Source organism: Labrus mixtus, chromosome 18, assembly GCF_963584025.1.
Source record: "Labrus mixtus chromosome 18, fLabMix1.1, whole genome shotgun sequence".
In the NCBI taxonomy this organism is placed as follows: Eukaryota; Metazoa; Chordata; class Actinopteri; order Labriformes; family Labridae; genus Labrus; species Labrus mixtus.
In genome coordinates this window covers 15,032,551-15,057,390 of record NC_083629.1, presented here as the reverse complement: position 1 = coordinate 15,057,390, position 24,840 = coordinate 15,032,551, and the positions used below count along the sequence as shown (strand labels likewise).

Here is a 24,840-nt window from a genome sequence, read left to right as displayed (position 1 = left end):
CCTCAGCAGATTCACAACCACATGACAGACCATAAGAAGCTGACAGATCAAATTTCGAGATCCTATCACTGTTGCTTCACTCCTCACTTCATGTCTCTCTCTCTCTGTGTTCAGACAACAACACAGCTGACAACCAGCCTTTTTGAATTTCATGATGATATCAAATTTGTGTTTTTACATAAACACTAGTCATGCACTGACTTGAATGTAGATGCGGGCGTGCTATATTGACCCAGACAAGATATTATTTGTGACTTTCATTTCCCTGAATGTGTGATTCTTCTGCCTTACAGTAATGTAATGAATACACACGCTTACTTATCCTATCCACTTTGCTACTGGTGTCCTATTACTATCTATGCCTTCCAATTTTAGTAAATGTATGTTAAAGCACTGTAAACCATTTCAGAAATGATTGCTCAATCTGTTAGTACATGACGGGAAAAAAAATCAGTTAATTATTTAAGAAAAAGTCCCCAAAGCTTCTGGTTTCATTTGACCAAAGTTTGAATACCTTTAAAGTTAGGTTTGGACTAAACTGAACAAACACTACTGTGGTTAAAACAATTAAAACAATCACAATTAAGAGCCCTATTCCTAAATAAAAAATAATAATAAATAATAAAATATTGACTTTTATGGATTAATGGCCATTGGATAATTGAATATAGCTGTTTCTGCATTTGTTGAATATTTTTGCCTTTTATTAGTGAGAAATTTAAACACATTGTCATGCTTAATAAGCTGTGACAGTCCCATTAATATCAACCAAATTGGTCTTTATAGCATTATTCATAAATATGGCCAACATCTTTATTGTCTCTTCCTTTTTATCTGTAGTTGGTGCCGAGCCAGAGCATGTAATGAATGAAAATGTGATCGCGTGTGTGTCCATTGTGTTTGGAAGAGATGGGCGTAGGCCAGCCCCCTCATCTAATATTCAGTCTGGAGTAAAGGGGGGGATGCTGAGCTTGAGCCCGACAGTGCTTCTAAATACTATGTGCGAGTGAGAGGGGGATAAAGGTTAGTGTTGAATATCTAAAGAAATAGAAGCTTCACCCTGCACCAAGGTAAGGGGCTCTTCTGTTTACTTTTATGGTATTTTTTGCCATGTCTTTTAGTAGCTTTAATCTTAATGTATTTTACTGTTTCCATTGGTGATCCGTCTATTCTGTTTTTTTATTGGGTGTTTTGTTGAAAGGATGTGTGGTGGGCTCCCATCTGATCATTGCCAGAGAGAGTTAAATGTGTACTGATTGGCTCTTCTGCTGTGTTATCGTCCACCCATTGTGCTGAGAGACAGGGAGCTGTGGAGGGTGTGTCAACAGGCTCTTTTCCCTGCCTCTGTAAACAAAGGATTTTTCTCATTAATGTGGGACGCTGCCTGATAAGGGAGAACTGCTGGCAGGTGATTTGTACCTGGAAAAAGCAAGGTCAGACTTTCAGAAAAGAAAAGAAAATGCAACTTTTCATTGATCTCACTCTGAATTCGACTGCTTTGGGCCTTTTGTGTTGACAGGCCAACATCCATGTGACATTTAATCTTTTAGTGACGTGAGCATGAGCTGCTTGTCTCACAGATTATGTTGAAATATTGAGCTGTGTGTTTGCTAACCTTTTATGTGAAACCCATTGCCAGGGCAACTTAGAAGCAATGAATGCAGCTGATTAATTCAGAGCTGCTCTGGCAGGAAGCGAGTCTGACCATGATGGAAGAGCACAACTTTGATGAATCTTTAATGAGTTTTTTATCGATTGGCTGAGTGTCTACTACAGCTCAAACAACCATATTTGAGGGGGGGGGGGGGGGGGTTCTTTTGTCATGGTTTTCTTGGAAGGCTCAGACATTTGACATTATGTTTTTTTGACGAGATCCTGTCATTGCTGTATGATTACAGGGTTAACATCTGTGAATACTACTTGTAAAATAACTCTATGTAAGAGGAATGATCTGCTCTGACTGAGTCCATGTCTAAAATAACTCTTCAGAATGGTGGAGCCTCATTACAGATAATTTCCTCCAAGCGGGCATCTCAATTGATTTGTCTGATTCAATTGCCTTTCCGCATCCTACTGCTAGTTTCCCATCAACGCAAAGCAATCCAATTAAATAGTCCGGCACCATGCACCTGTTTTACTTTTCAGGCACTTTAGTAAACAGCTCTTTCCTTGTTTAGGATACACAAGTTTCACAAAGTCCAATTTCAGTCAGTGGAGGAGGGTAGAAGTAAGGTTGGTCTTCATGTAATTGGAGCAGACATGGCAGTGCACCAATTGTCCAAGTGGTCATTAAATCAAATGAGCGAAGTTGAACCACTGTTGTTTGTCTTCAGTGGTATTTGATGACTTATTGAACTTTGTTAGCGCAGCATTGGGATTCGTCTGCCATCATTAAACCGAGCAGACAAATTTCCCCTCATGTTTTAAGCACGAGTACACAGGATGAAGTAAAGTGAACTGACCCGGGCGCTCTCTTGGTGGCTTTTGTTGTGTATTGAGCATGTGCAGTGAATTGTCCTACTTAACCAAACTTTGAAATTCTACATCTCTGTAGAGTTTCCTTGTTCCAGTTTTTTGTTTCTTCTTTTGTGTTTATGAAATAAGTCTTGTGGACATTTGTAAACGTATGACGTCCTCTTTTCTGATTATATATCCTGGTATTTATAGCTGGCCATAAGATGCACCCTCTGTTTTATTATTTGCATGGGTGAGTTTTTGCGTGTGAGTTGGGTTTGGACAGCGCTCCTCTATTCCACAGCATCACTTCAAAGAGATACCACGCCCTCCTTCCGGCTTCAACTTAGAGACTCTGCCTCTCTTTCAGTCATGTTTTACATTTAGCTTCATGGACCAGACAGCTTTCTGTGAATGCTCATCTGTTTCTGTTCATCTTACAGTGGTGTACAGGGGGACAGCAGTCAGCCATGGACACCACCACCTCCCTGAAGATGACCTCCCTGGCCGTCCAGAGTCTGTTCAGCTATGTGGAGGAGGAGAACCTGGCGGCCATCAAAGCACATTTGGACAAGTTCAAAGATGTGGATAGCAGGAGTGATGTAAGTGAAGTAATGAGGGGCTCTTGACATATTTAACAGTTGTCCTGTGGGAAAAAGGATTATAGAATTAGTTTTGAAGCCTTATTTAAGCAATATGTCTGAAAGCTCTTGGCTTGTGCTTGCTGTGTTTCCATCAGCTTTGTTGAGATCTGTTTGAACATCAACATTTAAAGACCTTTTTTGTTGCTCTGTCATAGAACAAGACACATTTAAAACAGAACAGGCAAATCAAACCTGCTTTGATTTAATTATGGAAATAAATAAAGCGTCCTAAGACTCTTACCACTTCTAATGTGCTGTTAGGTATAGTGGTAGAGTTTTCACATTAAATAATTGTTTCACAATTTAAGAGGTAATAATGGAAAGACCAAAACCAACAATTAAACTGGTCCTGCTAAAAAGTATTATTCGTGTATCTAAAACCGACGGTATGATCTCCTCCATTGACTTCCATGTTTTTCCTACAACACTTCAATGTGCCACACTACTGAGGGGTCTTGTCCGTCATTTCCTTGACCAAGTGCACTTTAGTTCATTTTGTTGACACATCAAGAGTGCTGCTGTAAAAATACCATAGTGAACCAAATCCAAGTCTGAAAATAGTCCCTAGCACCGTTCATGTAAGAGGATTAACATCTGCTGGGTTTGATTTGTGTCCCTTTTCATTAGAAAATAACAAAAAATTCAACCTCTGAAAGACTTACACCAAAAGTTCTTCATAATTTGAGATACTTTTTTGAGACTATTTCTGTTTAGATTTTGTAAATATTTTACAAGTGAATAATTTCTGTCTTTGCCATTTTAATTATATTTCATTTCTACACATAACCGATTTAGAAGTGTGGAAGGATCTTTGTTCAGTTTGTTCTGTGAAGAATACGTTGATCTTTCTGTTTCCATTAGTGACATTCTAATTGCCCCCCTTTTGCAATATAGGACCTATTCAAATAAAACTGACCAAAAGAAAAGCTTCTTTATGTGTTGGCCATGATGTATAAAGGGATGGATAATCACTTCGTTCTACTGAATATGGTTACAGTCAATTCATCAAACAGTATCACTGCCTGCCCTTTTTCTCCCAGTGAATTCTCAGAGTGTTAAAAACAAAACATTATAGTTAATTGGCTTGATGAGGAGTTTTAGTCTGTATCACAGTTTCTCATCCTCATTCTCTTTTTCTATGTTTCAGAACGGACAGACTCCCCTGATGGTGGCGTCAGAGCAGGGCAATCTGGAGATAGTACAAGAGCTCATTAGGAGAGGAGCCAATGTTAACTTGGATGACGTTGTAAGCATGCACACACAAAGCCCGCTCTAACTGCCAAGTAGAAGTACACCAACACACACAGCGACACGTGGTGCTATAGAGCGCATTACAGGACGAAAAGCAGTGCGGTGGTTTTTGCCGCTTTACATTGAAGACGTCGCTGAAATACTGGCCATGATGCTCCAACTTGCTGAACTCACCACACTATTGCCTAGTCCACAGCTATTATGAGCAATCATGAGCTATAATGACAACGTATTACACACCTTCACTTTACCTTCACTCCTTTGACAAAATGACAGGATCCAGTCGTCGGCCAACACCCTGGTGCCTCTAGAATCCAACCCCCCCCCTGCACACACACACATACACTCACGCATCAATTTACCCTCCCACTTGGACACACGCACACCCACTCACTACACCTCTCATTAACATCTCTCGTACATGCAACCTATTATTACACAATGCCACACTCAAACTTTTGCCCAGAAGCAAGGAGACGCATTACAAACTGCGGTCAGCCTCTTCGTTCACATTCTACTCTCTGACACTCCTATCTGTCCATGCGACACCCCGTTCCCATGAGCACCTGGTATGACCAGCTGGTAGGTAAAGTGCTTGGAGCATACTTGGGGCGTCCCACATAGAGCTCGGACAGACTTTAGTCCGACTGCATTCGGAGGGATATGGGAGTTCTCAAGGTAATAGGTTGTCTGTGTGTGCAGGACTGCTGGACGGCGTTGATCTCGGCGGCCAAGGAGGGCCACGTAGAGGTGGTGAGAGAACTGCTGGAGAACAATGCTAACCTGGAGCACCGAGACATGGTGAGAACATAGAGAGTTTTATGTACTTATGAACAACTTATCTGTAAAATGTCACATATAGTCCAAACAGTAACTGTAAGATTATAATGATATCGTCCAGACTCCAGAAAAGGTAGTTGGTTTTATCAGCGTAAAAATTAGAAAAGAAAAAAAGATAAATGTGGGGTAAGGCCATCCAGGTGAAATCTATGATGAAATGTGTGCAATGAATTGCAAATGAAAGTCCTTGGACTCAGGTCAAAGGTTTTTGATTATAATCCTCCTCCTTATTTCCTCTTTATTCCCAATTTTCTAATATCTAGAATTAGATATTACACATAGAATTATCTTAAGAAAGTGTGCAAAACAAGGGAGAAGCATTGAGCAAGACTTAGGTTAAGTAATGTAGCCTTGGTGCAGAAATGTGGTTCAAAAATGTTGATCATGAGAAAAAGATGTGATAGCTAAACAACAGCAAAATATAAGACACAGTGACACATCTTTAAATATGCTTGAAAATGACATGTACATTTCTCAGATGGCCCCACTCGATTGGTTGATCGGGATGATCTATGAGCCTTGAAATGGACATGAAATGAAATTACTTTTATGTGCAATGACTCCTCTCTATTAGTAATTCCATTTACTCAGCTCTGGTTCTCTCTGCATGGTGCAGTGATAAGATTCAGCCATGGCATCCGGACTTGTATGAGGCAGACAGTTGTCGTCTTCAGGCTTGCTGTTGCAGCTTTTCTGTATATTCGTGGTGAACGGACTAGTAGCAACATGCAGACGAGAAGTTGTAGTTTTTTTCACTGAAGCTGTTTGGTGTTTTCAGCATTTCAAGCAACAGAAATTGTCCAAATGAACAATAACCATCAGTAAATAATATATAAAGGTTTTAAACCTCTATAATTTGCATTCAAAGATCAGAGTTTTTATTCTCTTTTCTCCTTTTTCATGTAATACGAGACATTCCGAGTTCATTGTAAATCCTTAAAGCCTCTGTGACTTTATGGAAAATACTCAGGACATCAGCTGACTCACTGCCGTGCGGGTGTGTCTAAGCTGCACAGGACAGATCACAGCCAGTCATCACAGTGGGATTATAATAAAACCACTCTGTGTGATACTGTTCACTCACTGGATAGTGTGTCACCCCAGTTGGAAATAGCACATTCTCCAACACTAAGTCTCCTTAGATTTTATTTATTCCGTAAAGCTTAAAATCTTGATAGAACAGCTTGCTCTATAAAAGAACTATACTGAATAACACACACAGACGGTATATTGCCTACATGTTAACCTTCTTCTGTTGCCATTACAAAACATATGTTTTAGGAATATTCTCTCCCTTTCACTTCACCATGTTCTGTGTGTGTTTCCTACTCAGGGAGGATGGACTGCTCTAATGTGGGCAGCCTACAAAGGTCGTACTGATGTGGCCGAGCTGCTCTTGGAAAAAGGATCGAACCCCAACATAACTGGTCAGGTAAGGACACTGGACACACTTTATTTCTTCTAAGGGTGGCCTCACACTAGGTAATCCATAATAGTGCCAAAGCACACTTAACTCTCCAAGTCCAGTTTGTTTGACAAGTTTCAGTGATCCATTCCATGCTCAAGCACGGAACACTTCCTTGGCCCTGGAAGAGGTGTGCTTTGGAACGGTACAGCTGCTCATGCAGGAGCACACGCATGGTCACGAAACATGGACAGCCTTCCATTATGGAGAGCGTTATCTGACTAAAAGGACACAAAGTCAGTTAGGGCTGCCTGTATTGTAAACTAAGCACGGGTCATGATCATGTAAAGCCATGCGTGTGTTGCATTACGACTTTATGTACAAGAGGTCACTGTGCTCAGGCCCGGTTAGCTTTGGAGCAGTGTGAGTGCAGGCCAGCGGGGGAATGGGGAGGGGGACAATCGTGCTTCAGCACAGCATGGGGAAACTGGGCCTGAGTGCGCCCTAAAGGCCCTGACACACCAAGGAGATCGTCGGCCGTCAGTCCTAGTTGGACCGTCGGTTAGCGATCGTCGAAACAGTGGCATCACTTGTTTTGAATGTCAGTAAACATATCGTTAAGAGGACACTGTAAACACAGCCACAACCCTCTCTTCTACTCTCATTTGCTGTTTCAGTAATGTGGTGAGGCTCAAAGCATTTGTGTGACCGCAGACCCATCACTGATCATTACTTAGTGTCAGCGTGGCTTCACCCCTCTCCTCTGCCCCAACAGTACAGCGTCTATCCCATTATCTGGGCAGCAGGTCGAGGCCACGCAGAGATTGTCCATCTCCTGCTGCAGCACGGAGCCAAGGTCAACTGTTCCGACAAGGTAACTACATGCTGACAGATGTTCATCACTTACTGGCGTTTAATCAAACAGAAGATGTTGTAAGGGGCTTAAGCTTTATGAGTCCTGTATACTGTATCATATTCTCTCATGTGTACACAGTATGGTACCACTCCTTTGATCTGGGCCGCCAGGAAGGGCCATTATGACAGTGTGATGCACCTTCTGGCTAATGGAGCTGATGTGGACCAAGAAGGAGCAGTAAGTAGATTTCCAGCGAATGATTATTTACTTTGTTGGGAGAGATCTAACACTGTTATGCTAATTTTTGGACTTTCTTTCCCCCATGATACACTTATTATTTTTCCTTGGTAATTACTTTTGTTTATTAAGTTATTTATATTTTTATAGATTTTATAGTCTGGTAGTCAGAGAGTCTTAATTTCTTCTTCTTCGGGTTCATCATTGGTGCCATGATGGACACAGCAGCCTGTTTTTTGCTGGTGTCATTTTCACTAAATGAAGATTTAATGCTACCATGCTATAAACCCATTAGTAAACTGCGGTGTTAAATAATTGATTGCATCAATGACGCTGCGCATCTGTGCTCCTTCTGACACAAACTGAACAATGTGGTAGTTTGAAATGTGACATCAATAATCAGATGGAAATAGAGCGGCAAATATTAAAGAGAAGTTAAATAATATATTATTACTGTCTCCTAAAGCTGCTGAAAGGAATCGTTGCCATTTGGGAAATACTAAGACCTTAAAACACAGACATGTTGGGAGAAACATCCATCATCTTTAAATATTAGGATTAAAAGGACCCTAAGTTTTTCTCAATTTCTTACTGTGTCCTTCCAGAACTCAATGACGGCTCTGATTGTGGGAGTGAAAGGTGGCTTTACAGAGGTTGTTAAGGAGCTGCTGAAGAGGAACCCAAACGTCAACATGACGGACAAAGACGGCAACACGGCTCTCGCCATCGCTGCCAAGGAGGGACACACAGAGATCGTGCAGGACCTGCTGGATGCCGGCACCTATGTCAACATCCCAGACAGGGTGAGAACACCCTACACTAGCGTTATCAGCTTCCCTGTTGGAATATGTAGAGGAGTGGTTGATATGAAAAACAATGTGAATGAAATACAATTCATGACTTTGTCTGTTTGTGTTTCCTTTCTGTCTCTCTTTCAGAGCGGGGAGACGATGCTGATTGGAGCAGTGAGAGGGGGTCATGTTGAGATAGTGCGAGCTTTGCTGAACAAATACGCTGATATTGACGTCAGAGGGCAGGTAAGACCTCCTCTCCTGCTAGCTTTGCTCCTTGTTTGATTGTAAAGGCAGGCAGGAGGCCTTGTGTGAAACATCTCTATGTGAAATATCACACTGCTACTCAACATTGTTACATTAGCAGAGTTGTTTCTTGTGAAAGTAAACTTTAATCCATGGGTTAGGAAGATACAAATATACACAAGTATTATTTCTGTATAAACAGACACACCTAGATGTCCTTTGCATAATCCTAAACAATATCAATTTTCTATCCACACAATCCGAAAGGCTTTTTTTGTGTATCTGCCAAGGTTATTTTTCTCCAAGATAAACTTGCTTGTTCTTTCCACATCAGGATGGAAAGACTGCCCTCTACTGGGCTGTGGAGAAAGGCAACGCCACCATGGTGAGAGATATCCTGCAGTGTAACCCTGACACCGAGAGCTGCACTAAGGTAATGCACACTCAAGATTAGCAAAGGTGTAAAATGCACTCCCTCTAATCCCTTAAATGATCTGACTGTTTAACTCTATCTGTGATTTATTTCTCCTGATTTCTCATTTGTTGAGTTTAACATCTTAAAGTTTCACATATTTCCATTCAAGTATATTAAAAAAGTGACATCACAAATGCTGTGTTTCTGTTGAGATACATTAGAAAAAAATGCAGGCAGATATTCAAAAATAATATTAATGATATATTTTGTGTCTTTTTTAAGGATGGAGAGACCCCGCTTATCAAAGCCACCAAAATGAGGAACATAGATATCGTGGAACTGCTGCTGGATAAAGGAGCCAAAGTGTCTGCACTTGATAAGGTATTTCTTAAAAACACACTTGCACCTGTTTTATTTTATTGTTCAAACATATATACTCACATTCTTTCATTACATACAATTGTCTAATTCTGAGTTTTGCTTCTTCTAGAAAGGAGACACGCCCCTCCACATTGCCATCCGAGGTCGAAGTAGAAAGCTGGCTGAGCTGTTACTGAGGAACCCTAAAGATGGCCGCCTTCTTTACCGCCCCAACAAAGCTGGGGAGACACCATACAACATCGACTGTACCCACCAGAAAAGCATCCTCACGCAGATATTTGGAGCCAGTATGACACATTTCTCCCCTTTACTGTGTTACAAAAAAATCATAGATTTATTTATCATGAATCAGAAAAAAAAGTCCCTTTGTTTTCTCCTCTTTTCTTCTTTTCTATGTTTTTCTCACTATAAATGTTCTCTCTGTTTTTCTCTCAGAGCACCTCTCCCCCTCTGAGTCAGATGGAGACATGTTGGGTTACGACCTCTATAGCAGTGCTCTAGCTGACATCCTGAGTGAGCCCACCATGCAGCCACCCATCTGCGTTGGACTGTATGCTCAGTGGGGCAGCGGCAAGTCTTTCCTCCTCAAGAAACTGGAGGGTAAGTCAGCACTCAGCATTAAAAAAAAATAAAGTAGAAAAGTACAGAATTTTCCCTTCAGAAATGTCCTTTCCTCTTCTTCAGCATCACTAAATGTAATATTAAGAATTTTCTTCATATTGCTGCATATTCATTCACTTCATGTATCTTTATGTTTTAACTCCCCCTCATCTCAGACGAGATGAAGACCTTTGCAGGCCAGCAGATAGAGCCCTTGTTCGAGTTCTCTTGGCTGGTTGTTTTCCTCACCCTCCTCCTCTGCGGCTCTGTGGCCGTGGTTCTGGGCTTTACTGTTGATCCCAGGTTGGCAATCGCTGTCTCCCTCAGTCTCCTTGCCCTGCTCTACATCTTTTTTGGTGAGGACAAAAAAAAAAGCTTAAAGTTCCTAATCCTTTAAACAATAATGCTTATACATGTAACACATCGTATACATGTTTATATGAAGCTGTTTCCATCCACAAAGTCAGATTATTCATACAATTAAAATAGTTTATTTGAAGTGTGCCTTTGTAAAACTTATAACAAATGAATAAATGGTGTTTCTTTACTTACATTTCTTTTGATAGTTAAGGAAACAAACCCTTCTGGCTTCCACACTAATACAATTCCTTTCCTCCTCCGCTCACTGCAGTGTTGGTGTACTTTGGAAGTCGTCGGGAGAGGGAGAGCTGGAACTGGGCGTGGGTCATCAGCACCCGTCTGGCTCGTCAGGTGGGTTACCTGGAGCTGCTGCTCAAACTGATGTTCGTCAACCCCCCTGAACTTCCAGAGCAGACCACCCGCGCCCTGCCTGTCAGGTGACAACCATTTTAGTGTTATTTAAACCTTTAGCTAACCATGAAGGTTGAGATTCAAATGTATTTTCAAAAGAGACATGGACAAGGCAGCACAAGAGGGAAAGAACAAAGGCAAGATGTTAAGCGTTTTCATTAGCCACAATGCATTTATTATGAGTTATAAAACTAAATAGAAGGCTAGTACCATCAATGACTATTTAATGTGTAATAACAGGGTTAACAACATTGTTAAAATATCATGATGTCCCAGTCTCATCTGCACTTTTAATTTTATGGAGTGCAATAAGTCTTTGTTCACGTCACACAGGTTCTTGTTCACGGATTACAATCGTCTGTCCAGTGTTGGAGGGGAGACCTCCATGGCTGAGATGATTGCCACCCTCTCAGACGCCTGCGAGAGGGAGTTTGGCTTCATGGCCAGCAGGCTCTTCAGGGTTTTCAAAAAGGATGAGATCCAAGGTAGTGTCACAGTCTGGGTTCTTTAATGTAACGACTTTAGGCAGGCACGTAAGATTACATCTCCCATATCGAGTGATGAAATGGTCTTAACAGTTGAATCTTGCTGTTATTTCAGTGTTCATAAAAATAAGCCTGATTTTAGTACTTTCAATGCATCCCTCTCTCATTAACCTACCTCTCATATCTCAGGTAAGAAGTGGAAGAAAACTTGCTGTGTTCCCTCCTTCGTGCTGTTTGCCTTGACACTTGGTTGCCTGATCACTGGTGTGGCCCTGTTGGCCATCTTCAAGGTGTGTTACAGTGACGGACCAGGGAGTCTGCTTTAATACGAATCCAATTGTGTTTTAATCACCATGTCACCTGACACCCTCATAATGAATCGCACTGCTTTTCTTTGCCAGGTTGACCCTGAGAACTTGACAGTTAATGCTGTGCTGATAGCCATGGCCAGTGTGGTCGGGCTGGCCTTACTGCTGAACTGTAGAACCTGGTGGCAGGTGGCCGACTCTGTTCTTAACTCCCAGAGGAAACGTCTTCACGGTGCTGCCAATAACTTGCATAAACTCAAGAGTGAAGGATTTATGAAGGTAGACTAGCACACTTTTTTCCTTACATCTATTAAATGTTAACCCTCTGACCTCCAGGCGTCATAGATGAATTCTTAATCCAATCAATTACATTTCTGACATAAACATTACATTTAGGATTCACTCGAGTAACTGATTTTTTTCTCTCCTGTTTTACACCAGGTGCTGAAGAATGAAGTGGAGCTAATGTCAAAAATGGCCAAAACCATTGATGGCTTCACTCAAAACCAGACGCGCATGGCCGTCATCATTGACGGACTGGACGCCTGTGAGCAGGACAAAGTGCTGCAGATGCTTGACACGGTGTGTGTTCGCACATGTTACTGCACGTGGTCGCAGTGATGATAAATGCAGCTTGACTGATAATATGCAGGAAATCATTTTTCCAACATCTGTCAGTCAAAATATTTATGACCCAGAGACAGACTGCTTAAGAACAGCTGACATATAGCTTTTACTTTAAATGGGTCTTTCACCTGTGCACACACAGCCCACACATCTTTGTTACTGTGCAGCCACCCTGATGTTTCCAGCTGCCTCTGCTCCCCTCCAAGTTGAGTCTTCCTCCCAGCTGCTGTAATAGAATTTCCTTCATCCAAATGTTATTATTTGATGAAGTAATCCCAGAGAAGATGGCAACCTCCTGTGTGCTAATGTGATTTTCTTATTTCTGGAAGCACCTCCCACTCACTCTAATACCATCCTCTGTCTGAAGACATTCAGAAACAGCACCTTGAAATCCATTTTTGCAGGTTACACAAATGACCAAATTTTATCATTTTTTCCCATCAGTCTGGGTACTTTTCTCACTGAATTTGATGCAGACATCATGTGATGGGGCCTTTGTGCAGACAGCTGTTATGAGACTGAGGTTCATCATTCCGTGGGACGAGCCTGAGGGCTCTGGCCAGGGGTTAACAAACCATGTATGCATGTACCACAAATTGATGTCCTGTGACACTTGGACAATGTCCCTTAGTTAGCAGAGTGGAAATCCCCAACAACATGTGCTGCACAGTCCGCTCTCACGGGGGCCATTAAGTTTAACTACTACAGCTGACTGTTGCCTCAAGCTGTCATCCTGGTTATTGATTGGGTTATACCATTAATAACCCATTTGGACAGAGAAGTTGTTGAGGATCTGTTCAGCAAAAACAATCACATTTTACTTTGCTGAACCAAACCTTTTTCTATTAAAACAGTAGTAACGGGGGAGCTGGTAGCCTAGTGGTTAGTGCGCACATCCCATGTACGTAGGCTCAGGTTCAAACCCGACCTGTGACTCCTTTCTTGCAAACCATTCCCCACTCTCGCTATCCCTGAGTTCTGAATCTATTCTCTGCCCTATCTCTAAATAAAGGCATAAAAAGCCCCTTAAGGAGTTCTAAGAAAACAGAAGTCAAACACACAAAAGTTGATGAAGATGTTCTTTTATGCATTAAATGATGGTTCCTGTCATTTTCAGGTCAGGGTACTCTTCTCCAAAGGCCCTTTTATTTCCATCTTCGCAAGTGACCCCCATATTATCATCAAAGCTATCAACCAAAACCTCAACAGTGTGCTGAGAGACTCCAACATCAACGGACACGACTACATGAGGAACATTGTTCACCTGCCTGTATTCCTCAACAGCAGAGGCCTCAGTACAGCCAAGAAGCTCTGCATGGTAGCCCCCACCAATGGAGAGACACAGCCTGCTGAGGGTAAGGACGATGTATTTAAGGACTGCCCACATTTTTGGACCATTTGAGGCTTGAACTGTCGGCTTCTAAAGCTATTGTTCGGATGTAATAGATGTAAAAAAAAAGTTATTTTTTCATTCAAATGCATAATCAGCCATCTCGTTTTCTTGTCTTGTCTTTCTCCAGGATGGCATGAGGACATGGAAAGAAAAATGTCTCAGACCAACCTAGGCCAAGACCCTGCCAAGTTTGGCAGCAAGAACGCCCTAAACCGCAGGGTAACAGCTATTTATTTACGTAGGCCAATGTTGCATAATCATTTTTGAGGTTAACGGCCACATCAGTGATTCTGAAGTCCACCCAAGGTCTTTATCTTTGGAAAACCATTGTGAAAAATGGCATTTAAACAAATACAGTGGTTAGGGTTGCAATATGAGTTGCAGTTGTAAGAATGGATATATAAATAAACCGGGAATAATAGAAATACAAGACAAAGAGTTAGTCCAAATTAGATGTTCCAAAGCCAATACTGGTCATCAAATGCTGTATATTGTACTTGTCTTTTTAATTAGACACATTTCACACCACACCCCGACCCTTAACTAGCAAATAAAAAAGGCAACAGTAATAATAAATTGCAGATGGATTCCATACAGAAGTGTGGTGTTGGCAGGCAGTGCAGAGGCCAGAGGACAGCAGGAGACACACAGAGACAGAAAAGAGAGAGGTGCTCGGTGTGCGGCCAAGGTTCCTGGTGTAATTGATGTAATGACTGTTTATCCTTCCTGCTGCGTTGCCACAGCCTAATGACAAGGCCTAGCACCAGTGGGTCCCTGTGACAAAACACTGGCACCAGGTCTGCTGGCAGGAGGCTAAGTGACTCTGCTGCTGTCGCTGATACCTCACCCCCAGCCCCCCATGACACCTTTCTGCTACCCCTTCTTCTCCCCCCCCCCATCTCCCTCTCTTGTTTGTTTGTTTGACATTTGTTTGTACCTAGGGTTTATCTAGTACCCTCAGTTATTAGTGTTGGCTCTTTTCATTACGGGGCGGCAAAAGCTTTTATTTGCCCTCCGCCACTTGCTTGCTCTTGGCAGGAGGGCCCTCTCTCTACAAGTGAAGATTAAAATGAGGGCGGGGGGGTTGGGGGGGATGAATTAGTGACTCTCCATTATTATGAGGCCTCTCAAGTTGTGAATGACATAAGGAGTATCTCTGCCATCTTATTTACATTTATTGGATTGATATGAATGTCCTTTATTTACTTCCAGAAACTCTGCAATACATTTATCTTTAAAAAACAGTAGCAATGAGAAGAACCATTAGAAGAAGGCAAATCAAATCTAAATGAACAAATATAGCTGTATAACTACAGTAAAAATGGATACTTTTTGAACAGCCTGTGACACAGGGCCTGTCTGTCCTATGGACCCTTTCAGTTCTGACTGAGTGGTGGCCATATGTTTCATCCGTCTGAGAAAGAGGTCATGAGACCCGCGTTATGACTTCAAAGTCAACCAAAAGCCTCGCCTTGGCTCATGACCATGGCAGCTGTCTGATATCATCGCAGATGTTCCCCGGTAGATCTGTGTCAATAGCTCGCCTGTGTGTCATGCCTGTTCAGCCTTGGACAGTAGCTCTTTGATTTTTATTTGCAGTCACAGGAAGATGTTTTTTTTTTTTCTCTCATGAAAAGATAGTCATGGGAAGAATGAAGGTAAAAGTGTGTCATTGCAGTAACAACATAAAGATACAATGTCCTCATTTTTTATGCACATCCCGTTCATAGGGCCAACCAATAACCCCAATAACCTGGGGTATCCTAACAGTTATTTAACTGAGTGTGTGTTACTTTACAAGTTTAACCCTCTATTTAACGCACTTAATGTTTGGGGCAGTGATTAAATGAATAGGTTTGATCTTGGAGTTGGAAACACAAAGAGTCTACACATGTGAAAATGTCTTATCTTATGCTCTGTAAAGGACACATACCGGCGTCGGCATATGCAGAGGACCATCACCAGGCAGATGTCCTTTGACCTGACCAAGCTGCTGGTGACAGAGGACTGGTTCAGCGACATCAGCCCACAGACCATGAGGAGGCTGCTCAACATTGTTTCTATCACAGGTAAAGAACCAGTCGTGCTCTTCTTACGAACAACCTTGATCTCGCACTATCAACAAATGAAATCCTTACCGTACAACACCGAAGCCAATGAGCCTAATTTGACAAATTCCAAGGGGATTAAATAGTTTAACTTTATTTATGAGATTTATGAATGATAATGAGAACACATAAATGCTGAGGGTTTAAAAATCATGATCCAGTTTGAACAGATGCTTTGAAGCCTTATGCATTTGAAACAGCAACATGGCAGCAAGTTTTGCTTTAAAAAGATCTGCATGATGCATCAGTATTTTAATAATATAAATAAGAACTTAACAGGAATTTGAAAAACAGTCAACACGAGGCGACAAAGTGTTTAATGTAGACCTGCTTGAATAAAAGACAACAATCCTTCATAGCAAAATCATATTCACTATCTAATGTATCAGATTCCTGCAGGCTGTGGCAGAACACCATGCAACAGCAAAAGAGGTTTATCAAATAATATCACTCAAACTTATTGAGGATTCAATCTGATGCTTTACAGATAAAAGTCCATTTCATTCTCTTATTACCATAACGTAAACAAAATGCCAAGAAGTTAGAACCCTGAGATGTTGATGTTTGGTGAGAGATTGGGAGAAGAAGTAGATCAGTGATTCTAAGTCCACTCATCCTCTGCACAGGTCGCCTATTGCGGGCCAATCAGATCATCTTCAACTGGGACCGACTGGTGTCATGGATCAACCTGACAGAAGAGTGGCCGTACAGGACGTCGTGGATCATCCTGTTTTTGGAAGAGACTGAAGGAGTGTCGGACCAGGTGGCGCTCAAGAACATCTATGAGAGGTACAAACACACATGCACATAAAAGGAAACAATCACATCACCACTCATCTGATCTAAAGTCTGTAAAGACTTATTTAAAGAATACCCATTGTTTCGTTGCCCTGGGAAATAGCCCTCCTAAAAGATAGATAAATATATTGTATTTCTTGATTATCTATGGAATTGAAATCCTGATTTAAGAACTTGTACCAGCAGGTGGCAGTATAGGATTTTGTTTTCTGTGGGCAACAATAGTACACCGCTACTGCAAATGGCTGTGAGTGCCACACTAATTGGTCACTGACAGACAGATTTTTTAATTCATCTTAATGCACGAGGAAATTTCTGTCTTCTCCAGACTAATGAAACAACATATTTCCTTGACTCTGGATAAAAGTCCATTAATGTTCAGATGTCTTTTTCGCGAGTAGTAGGGAGATAAACTCTTCTATCTGTCTGTGTTTATTCATATGACTGATCCTGCCTCTGCATTTGTGTGGTCACTGGTGCTTCAAGGCGTGCACATCGCAAAGATGAGGGGGAGGCCTGCACAGGGCTGAGTCGCTGGGTTTTCGGCGCTGTTGTGCATCAGTCGCTGGCCTTTAAAGGTTGCACTCTGTCACACTACACTAGTGCCTACGACTCCTGCGGCAGCAAATTGTCACAGACAGTTACTGTCAGCCAGTCAGCCAGCGAGATTCAGCAGACAACCCTCCCTCCCCCGTCTCCGAGGCAAACCACTGCCTCATTAAAAATGTTTTTTCTATTGGTTTTCAAAAGACAATAGGCATTACCATACATTTATACAACACAGCTACAGTTAAATGAGATGTGTACAGCACGAGGGGAGCAAGGTGGCCAGAAGGCTGCAACTCTTGGCATATCAGTTTTAAGTAACATGGCCATCCTAAATGAATTGTCTATAGTTTTACCATTTAATATTGTTGAAAAATAAAACAGGAGGATTTCATAAAGCTGCAGGACTGCCATGATATTGTGCACGGTTTTTACATCCATAAAAGGCCTACCTCCAAGAGCCTTAAACAGAGCAGGCGACTGTGCTTACACTCTTCATTAGACTTAATATAGCCATCATCTTGTCTTTGACCAGCGCCCTGTCCTGTTTTATCTTCCTCCTCACTGCTCGTCCTTCCAAATGGCTGCTCTGTTCCGCAGTGGCCGTCGGAGAAGCGGCCTTAATGATGATGACAGGAAGCCTCAAACAGGCTAAACACGACGCCTCGCCTTGAGGCCTTATCTTCCGCGCTAATCTTCTGCTGATAAGACTCAGGCCTCTGTCTGTGCATCTTTTTCTGTCTCTCTGCTCTTTCCTTCCTCTTTCTTCTGATGGGAGGCTCTTTAGTCTCCTTTTTTGTTCTGGATGAGCTGTTGTACCTTTTTCTCTCAGCGGTGGATGAGCACTTGACTAACCTCTCAGAACCTCAGGCCCCTTATTAAGACTGTCTCTCTGCCAACGGATAGCTACCCGTGTTTGCTTTTCTTCTCCACAGTGTAAATGAATACTCACATGCATTACACGTAAACACACTTCAATGCATCACGTTATGATTTGACCAGTTCACTACTTCCTGTAACTATTAGTTAGCATCTTTTTGTTTGAATTGTTTTGCCACCAGAACAACATGGCTCTGACCTCTTTTCTGCACTTTGTTGGTGTTTTAGCATACATACATGTGTACAGGATGTTGTGCTCATCCATTTTTTGCACAGTGAAACTGCACATCCCCAGAGCGTTACTAAGTGAATATATTAGTGGTGAAGTGAACGTGGGGGTGAGTCAGCCCCTTATAGGTCAACTGTCGCCCTGCATCTCAGTCACAAAGCAGCCTGCGCTTCTTCTCCTCTCCTCTTTACAAGGCTCGTAGATCACAGTATACATAGTATCACAAAAAATATATTTTTAAAATTATAGCATATCAGAAGACTTCCTTTGGTCTAAAAATGTATCCAGTTTAAATCTCCCTCTGTTTAAAGATACAAAATAAAATCATGGTTTCATCCTTGCCTGAAGTCCTTTAAAGATCATCATTGTAACTTCCTGCCCTCTCAAGCCTTTAAATTGAAAGTAAATGATCCCGCACACTACTAAACCCCGGTGACATGTTGCATGAGTAACACAGAGTGCCTCTCAGTGGTGAAGGTGACAGCGACTCTCTATGGCATGTACCTGAACTCCTAGAAAAAGAGAGAAAAAATAGAACCACACACCCACCTTCCCTCATATCTCACACAAACACGCGCGCTTTCAAAACGGCTGAAAGCTGTTTTTAGCAACTTGCCTGGCAATAACTAGCGTCCATGAGGGGCTGTGAAGTGTCATTTTAGGACACAGCGTGAAGAGAAATAAGTCGAGCTAATTCCTGTAGCCGGAGAGGGCCAGTACAACCTTCCTAATCTGATGGAGAATGTGTAATCGGTTAATAACCTTAGCTATGTTTCAATGATTAACCGTAAGACCAGGGGGGCTGCCTAGACTGATGCAGGGTAGCAGGGGGAAAGAACTGTGTAACAAAGATTGCACTGTCTGAAGGAGATATTGACTAAAAAATAACGAGCTTACACACACATGCACACAAAAAGCATAGCTATAAATGACTCTCCCACTAGTTCTTGAGGAAAAACTAAACATTACAACTTGAGCCTTGAGGTTCCCTGACAGATGCAGAACAGCGAACAAAACAAGAAGTGTTTTTGGACCAACCCATATATTTGTAGCTGTCAACTTAACAACCCTAAATCCGTGTTTTCAATGCTGTTAGATCACTAGCAAATTGAATTTGGAGCCTGCAGCCTTGTGACTATCATTTTCAGGTTTATCATGTCTTCCTCTTCAGCATCAGGAGTCAGTTGCTCCTTGTTTTAGCTGCTATTAGTCTTAATGGCTCCCGCTAACCTAGCTCACTCCTGCTTCATGGTTATTGCTTCAAAGCAGCCCTGCCATTTCCAAAGGCTCTTAATAGGCTTTAGATTTTTTAATTTTCTTGATGTTGTTTAGAGTCATTACATTACGTTTAGCTGTTTAGTAGAAGTCTTTTAGCAGAGTCATTTAAGTTACAGAGGAAGTGCAGCTTCTGGAGGTTGTTCAAGGGCTCTCGTTTTGGACACACAGCTGTTGTTGTGACTTCTTCTGTGTTTTTGGTAATCTACTTTCCTATTTATTTTTATTGTCTATTTTGACCCCTGTACGCTTTATTTCAAATGGTTGGTATTTTTCCTCCCAGTGACCTTAGTTTGTGTGTTTGTCTGTCCCTGTGAGTGTTAGTGCATTAATGATGTTTTCTAAATTCAGTAACGGAGTTTCTTTTAAATTGCTGTTGTCCCCTTTAAACATGATGACCTTAATTAATTTATAAGTTTTAATATGTAGTGAATTGGTAGGACATCAGGTTATCCACTTTGAAATGTCAGACGATCTATTAAGCAATCAATACTTTTTTTAAAGACTGTTTTTAAGTTCTTTAATGTGACATTTTGCTGATTTTCATTGTTCTCTCTAAATTAAACCGTTTTTTGGGAGGTTTGGACTATTGACCAGGCAAAAGATATTTTACAGAACTTTTAATTTTTTTTATTTTCGCTCATTTTTCATTAATGTTTTCAGTATTTGTATATGGTAGTTAACTTACTGGTTGTAAGTTGCAGCCTTTGGAAAAAAAAAGGGAAAGGCATATTGTAAGAGATGAAGCTCTTAGAATCAATCATACAAACTATAATGCAGCATCAGGAGGCATGGTTGAGCAGAATCTGTATCTCTCAACACAACTTCAAGGACTTTTAAAGGACTGTTTGTGCATTCTGTGGGCAATAGGGTCTGTATTTATTAGTATTCATTTTTGACAGACTGATTTGTTCAGAAATTGAAATAGTTCTGCGTTTCGGTTGATGGGGTTAACATATTTGGTCCTAATGATGAACGGGGGCGGGCTCCTCAGAGAGTTTATTCCTGGACGCCTAGATCCCTTTTTCAGCTCTAGAAAAAAAAAAAAAGTGTCACTGGTCCACTGAGCAGGTTCCTGCCCTGCTCTGACATCTGGTGCCCTGTCTGTGCCAGGATGCCCCCGCTGCATTCAGGAGTGTGTTTCTGGCACTGCACCTGAATCCTCTGTTCATTACAAACACCCACACATACATGCACACAAACTATTGCATGCTATACACTTACAGAACCTTTTACACACATGATCAAACTGTAGTTTAATTAATGCACGATGTAACTGAAACAACAACACATACACTGTCTTTTAACATAAGCTTTTGTGGTTGTACATGCAGGCAGGCATCCTAAATCTCATATTCAAAAGGCATGCAAAGTACACACACACACACACACACACACACACACACACACACACACACATACACGCACGCTAAGCTCTTACACCAGTGCAAGAACATATGTCACCCACAACTCCTCTGAGAATCAGTGTAATTAATCAGGCCCTGAGATTCAGGCTGCGTTCAACAAACACGCATATTCATACACACACACACACACTCATACACACACTCAGACACACACACACACACCAACACACACACACACATTTGCGTATATTCACACAGCAGAGAAATTCTTGTCAGTCTAAATTGCAGTATATTTTAAGTCCTGATTATTATTTTATTCTTTTTTTATCTTTGTAAGTTTAGGTTTTGTAAATAATCCTACAAATTTTGATGCGCTGTGCTTTTTTGTCACGGCGTGTTAAGCACAACTTTTTCTTCTCATCCCTTCATCTTCTCATCCCCTCTGTTTCGTCAGCCTCGCCCTGCATTCATCCAACAGACAATCCCCCTTTTCAGAGACGTGACTAGAGCCAGGCACTTCTCGGACACTTCAAAACTTTTTTCCCCCTTCAGTTAACGCACTCCGAATGAATATGTAGCCAGGCAATTCAGTCTTAATTAGAGAGACTCTTATCCCAAGTACTGAAACATTAAGATGACGCTCTCTTCATTCAGGATTACTTTAATTGGCACAATTATTGTAATTTGGTGGCAATTATGTGCTGGGATAAAAAGTGCTGTTCCAAAGCTCATGCGGGTGATTCCCTTTATGTGGAATCCTTTAATAAGCTCTTAAATATCTGGCCGCAAAAGGCGCTATCCTATTCTTTTCTCATGATGAATACTTTTGAACTTTTCCTGCCCTCAAAGAAGTTCTTTATTCATTGCCTATTGTTCATGTGAATTCCCCTCATGTTTCATGACACTTTTTTTTATCATCTCAATGCACGGCAAGTGCTCAAAAATAGTTTTCTCCTTTTTTTCCTTTCCACGGAATCCTTTTGTCCCCGTGTAAAATCACTCCAGGAGGTGTTTTGTTAAAAGAAAGAGTGAAACCCTGAGTCAAGAGGCCCCCGAAGACGTGTATGTTAATGTGTAAAGGCTGGTGTAAAGCCACAGATGTCTATAGAGTTCTAGGTCCATCACCCATAGGACACCAGCATTGATTCCCCACACCAGTGTTCCGACAAACCACCTGACTGATCGTTAGATAAAGAGAGACGGGGACAAAAAGGAAAGTATTGTGGGCGCGAGATAAAAATGGAAAAGGGAAGAGGCAGTCTGTATAAGATAAGAGAAGGCATTCTAAAAGAGTAAAAAGAAAAAGGAGTTTAGTCTAAGGGGGTAAAATGAGGTTAAAGAAAAGGTGTGAATACTGCAAATGAACACACCAGTTTCTGTAAGGATCACTGCGACAAGAGTTCGCCATCAGGTAGTAACAGAGGCACAACTGGAGCAAAGGATGGCATTGTTTAAACAGCTGTTTCAATATGTGTGTTAGTCAAGAAGCACTTTTTTAAAATGTTTGTAACGGCCCTGTAAAGAAGCTCCACCATCAGTTTACCTTTTGTACTTCTACATTGACTCTGCATTGGTGCAATATTGGTGTACCAGTGTGTGATTTACTTGGCGATACAGCTTTTGAGAAGCACAAGAGTTACTAAGTGGGAACAAACCGCTGGAACTCCACATTCACACACACTTAGACTTGCACACACAGCGCATTTCCGCCCTGCCTGCTCAGCCGTTTTACGATGACGCAGTTTCACCTCTGTTACTACCTCCAATACCTTCTTAGCGATGGAAAGCTTTGACACCCCCCCCCCAATTTACCTCTGTGTGTTTTACATTGCAGATGAGGCATATTGGTGGGGGCTTGAAGGTCCAGCCTTGAACTGGCAATGTAAAAAGGGCGAAAAAAATCTTGTACCCAAGGCCTTGACCATGAGTCAGCCATTACCATCGCTCAACCCCCACTGAGCTGCTCAAACGCAGACCTTGCCTTTGACACAGGACAAAGAATATGTTTTCATGTGTTTGGAGGCTACAACACGAGGACTATTTCTTTGTTAGGAAATCCTTATTAAAGCCTTTTTCATTTCTGCCTGTAAGCCGAGGTTGGAGGATTAGTCTAATTGGTCTGAAACAAGAGAACTGCTCTGTTCCCTTTCTCTACAAAGCATAAAGAAACAATTCAAATGCAATAAAAGCTTTCACCACACCTCTGAGTGGCCGCTGCCCTTTGTCATCGAGTCGTCCAGCAGTGACGACAGGACTCGATCAACATAAAAATGTGACACCAAGATGGAAGGAAAGGAACAGAGGGCTGGGGAGCACACATTTGCCTGATGCTTCGGCATTTCTGCAGTGTTGATCTCTCTCCCACTCTTCTGTCTCTCTGTGCTCGAAACTGCTGGAAGGTAGGGGGCTGATTATAAATAGCATTACAGGGTTGCAAAAGGGTCAGCACTGACCTTTAGGTGGACGAGATTTGCCTCTCAGATGCCGCGGGAACCACTGGCGCTCTTGATAGCTACCGAACAAATACATTATGTAGATACACGCACACAAATGGTCAAAAGTCAGTGGAGGTCAGGCCCTTTTTAGGGGGTATAGAAACCTCACTGAAATTACAAAGAATGACTAAGCTAGTGAGCAAGCCCAAAGAAGGCATGTATGGGCTTACAGATCAAGCCCATACAGCCTATATTGGGAGGGATCAAGTGTCTCCCTTTTTTCACCGTCTTTGCTGTTTTAGCAGCTTTTAATTCAGCACGTGCCTCCGTCCACTTTATAGCTCAAGGATTTGGTTATCAGATTTGTCTGCTTGTGCTTCAGGTTCTAAAGAAAGGCTTTCCCTACTACCTCTGACCGGAGTAACAGTTTTATCATATAGACATGCTTTTTACGCTCTAGCTTTTTGTATCCCTTAACCACATTAAGCTCATTAATATTCTTCTGTCCCTCTCTCATCTTATTTTGGATGCACACATCCCACTCTGAGAAGTTAATCAGAGGATTACTGGTTCAGCTTAAGCATTTTTTGTCACATCCATCACTGACTTTATGGATTGAAGCTTCTTAACAGAGTTATTCCAGATGTATTATCTTTTTTAGAAAAGCACATTTGTGTTCACTTTAGCAATCCTCCCTACTTAACTCTGCATCATACGGCCAATCAACTGCCCATTACAGCTATCTAACGACCACATGCGCTGATATGAACTCTGTGGTGCAATTAGTGTCACAATGGACGAACCCTGCCATGGCCCAAGGATGCTCCAAAATCTGCTCTGGAAGATAAATCACCAAGCTGAGGTTAAGTGTTTTGCTGTTTGTTGAAAATGAAGCCCTGGTTTTTCTGAGTGGAGAGTTCAGTTAAGGTTTTTGGGGTCTGGAACAAGGAGGCTCCATTTCGGCGCTACACATGAGTTTAATCAACATTTCGGGGAACCACTGAAAGTCCTGAGCCTGTCTCAAAAAGAGGCCGCTTGCTACGAAGGAACTCGACTTTTTATCAGCCTGGTGTGTTTCCCATTACCCTGCTTCTCTCTGTGGTTTGCTTTGGGATGCACAGGTCCAGCTCAGTACAAGAGAGTTTCAATTAATGGACTAAACTTTGCCACAAATGTATATAGAAAGCAGGCGCTGCCACAAGTCTTCACTTGGCACTGCCAAGACAAGGAGGCAAAAAAAGAGAGAAAGTTGGAGAAAGGGGTTGTCCACAATACGCAAAGCATTTGACTCAAATCAAGAAAATGCGTCTGGGTTCTAAGGAGACAAAGAATATGGCGTCATGTAAAGTGAAAACATATTTTTTATCCCCCCCCCTCTCTGCCTTTGGGGTTGTGGAGGCTTTGGCAGCTCCCACTGTAACAATAACCTCCCAGCATTGATGCTGCGAGTCCACGCGCCAGCTTGCTGGTCCATCCCTCTGTCTACTGTTTTCCCAGAG

The 24,840-nt window shown here is 41.9% G+C and overlaps 2 protein-coding genes across 8 annotated transcripts in view; one reads left to right on the top strand and one right to left on the bottom strand.

The window, feature by feature from the left end:
* asap2a (ArfGAP with SH3 domain, ankyrin repeat and PH domain 2a) overlaps nt 1-24,840 on the bottom strand; it is a 310,370-nt gene that overhangs the window by 115,980 nt on the left and 169,550 nt on the right. The window lies entirely within an intron of this gene.
* Nucleotides 1-24,840, top strand: part of kidins220a (kinase D-interacting substrate 220a) — a 41,410-nt gene that overhangs the window by 684 nt on the left and 15,886 nt on the right. For 4 of the 7 annotated variants that reach the window (XM_061063520.1, XM_061063519.1, XM_061063517.1 and 1 more), the window contains exons 1-23: nt 940-1,070; nt 2,898-3,056; nt 4,246-4,344; nt 5,052-5,150; nt 6,523-6,621; nt 7,370-7,468; nt 7,589-7,687; nt 8,293-8,490; nt 8,626-8,724; nt 9,059-9,157; nt 9,422-9,520; nt 9,630-9,807; nt 9,956-10,120; nt 10,297-10,476; nt 10,752-10,917; nt 11,225-11,376; nt 11,566-11,666; nt 11,778-11,963; nt 12,126-12,266; nt 13,429-13,666; nt 13,832-13,923; nt 15,629-15,773; nt 16,439-16,601. In XM_061063520.1, coding sequence (XP_060919503.1) covers nt 2,925-3,056; nt 4,246-4,344; nt 5,052-5,150; nt 6,523-6,621; nt 7,370-7,468; nt 7,589-7,687; nt 8,293-8,490; nt 8,626-8,724; nt 9,059-9,157; nt 9,422-9,520; nt 9,630-9,807; nt 9,956-10,120; nt 10,297-10,476; nt 10,752-10,917; nt 11,225-11,376; nt 11,566-11,666; nt 11,778-11,963; nt 12,126-12,266; nt 13,429-13,666; nt 13,832-13,923; nt 15,629-15,773; nt 16,439-16,601 — 3,029 coding nt within the window. In that variant the 5' untranslated portion in view covers nt 940-1,070; nt 2,898-2,924. Of the gene's footprint in view, nt 1-939; nt 1,071-1,415; nt 1,434-2,897; nt 3,057-4,245; nt 4,345-5,051; nt 5,151-6,522; nt 6,622-7,369; nt 7,469-7,588; nt 7,688-8,292; nt 8,491-8,625; nt 8,725-9,058; nt 9,158-9,421; nt 9,521-9,629; nt 9,808-9,955; nt 10,121-10,296; nt 10,477-10,751; nt 10,918-11,224; nt 11,377-11,565; nt 11,667-11,777; nt 11,964-12,125; nt 12,267-13,428; nt 13,667-13,831; nt 13,924-15,628; nt 15,774-16,438; nt 16,602-24,840 lie in introns of those variants that run through there. The other 3 variants (XM_061063518.1, XM_061063516.1, XM_061063514.1) reach the window with 3 other exon arrangements.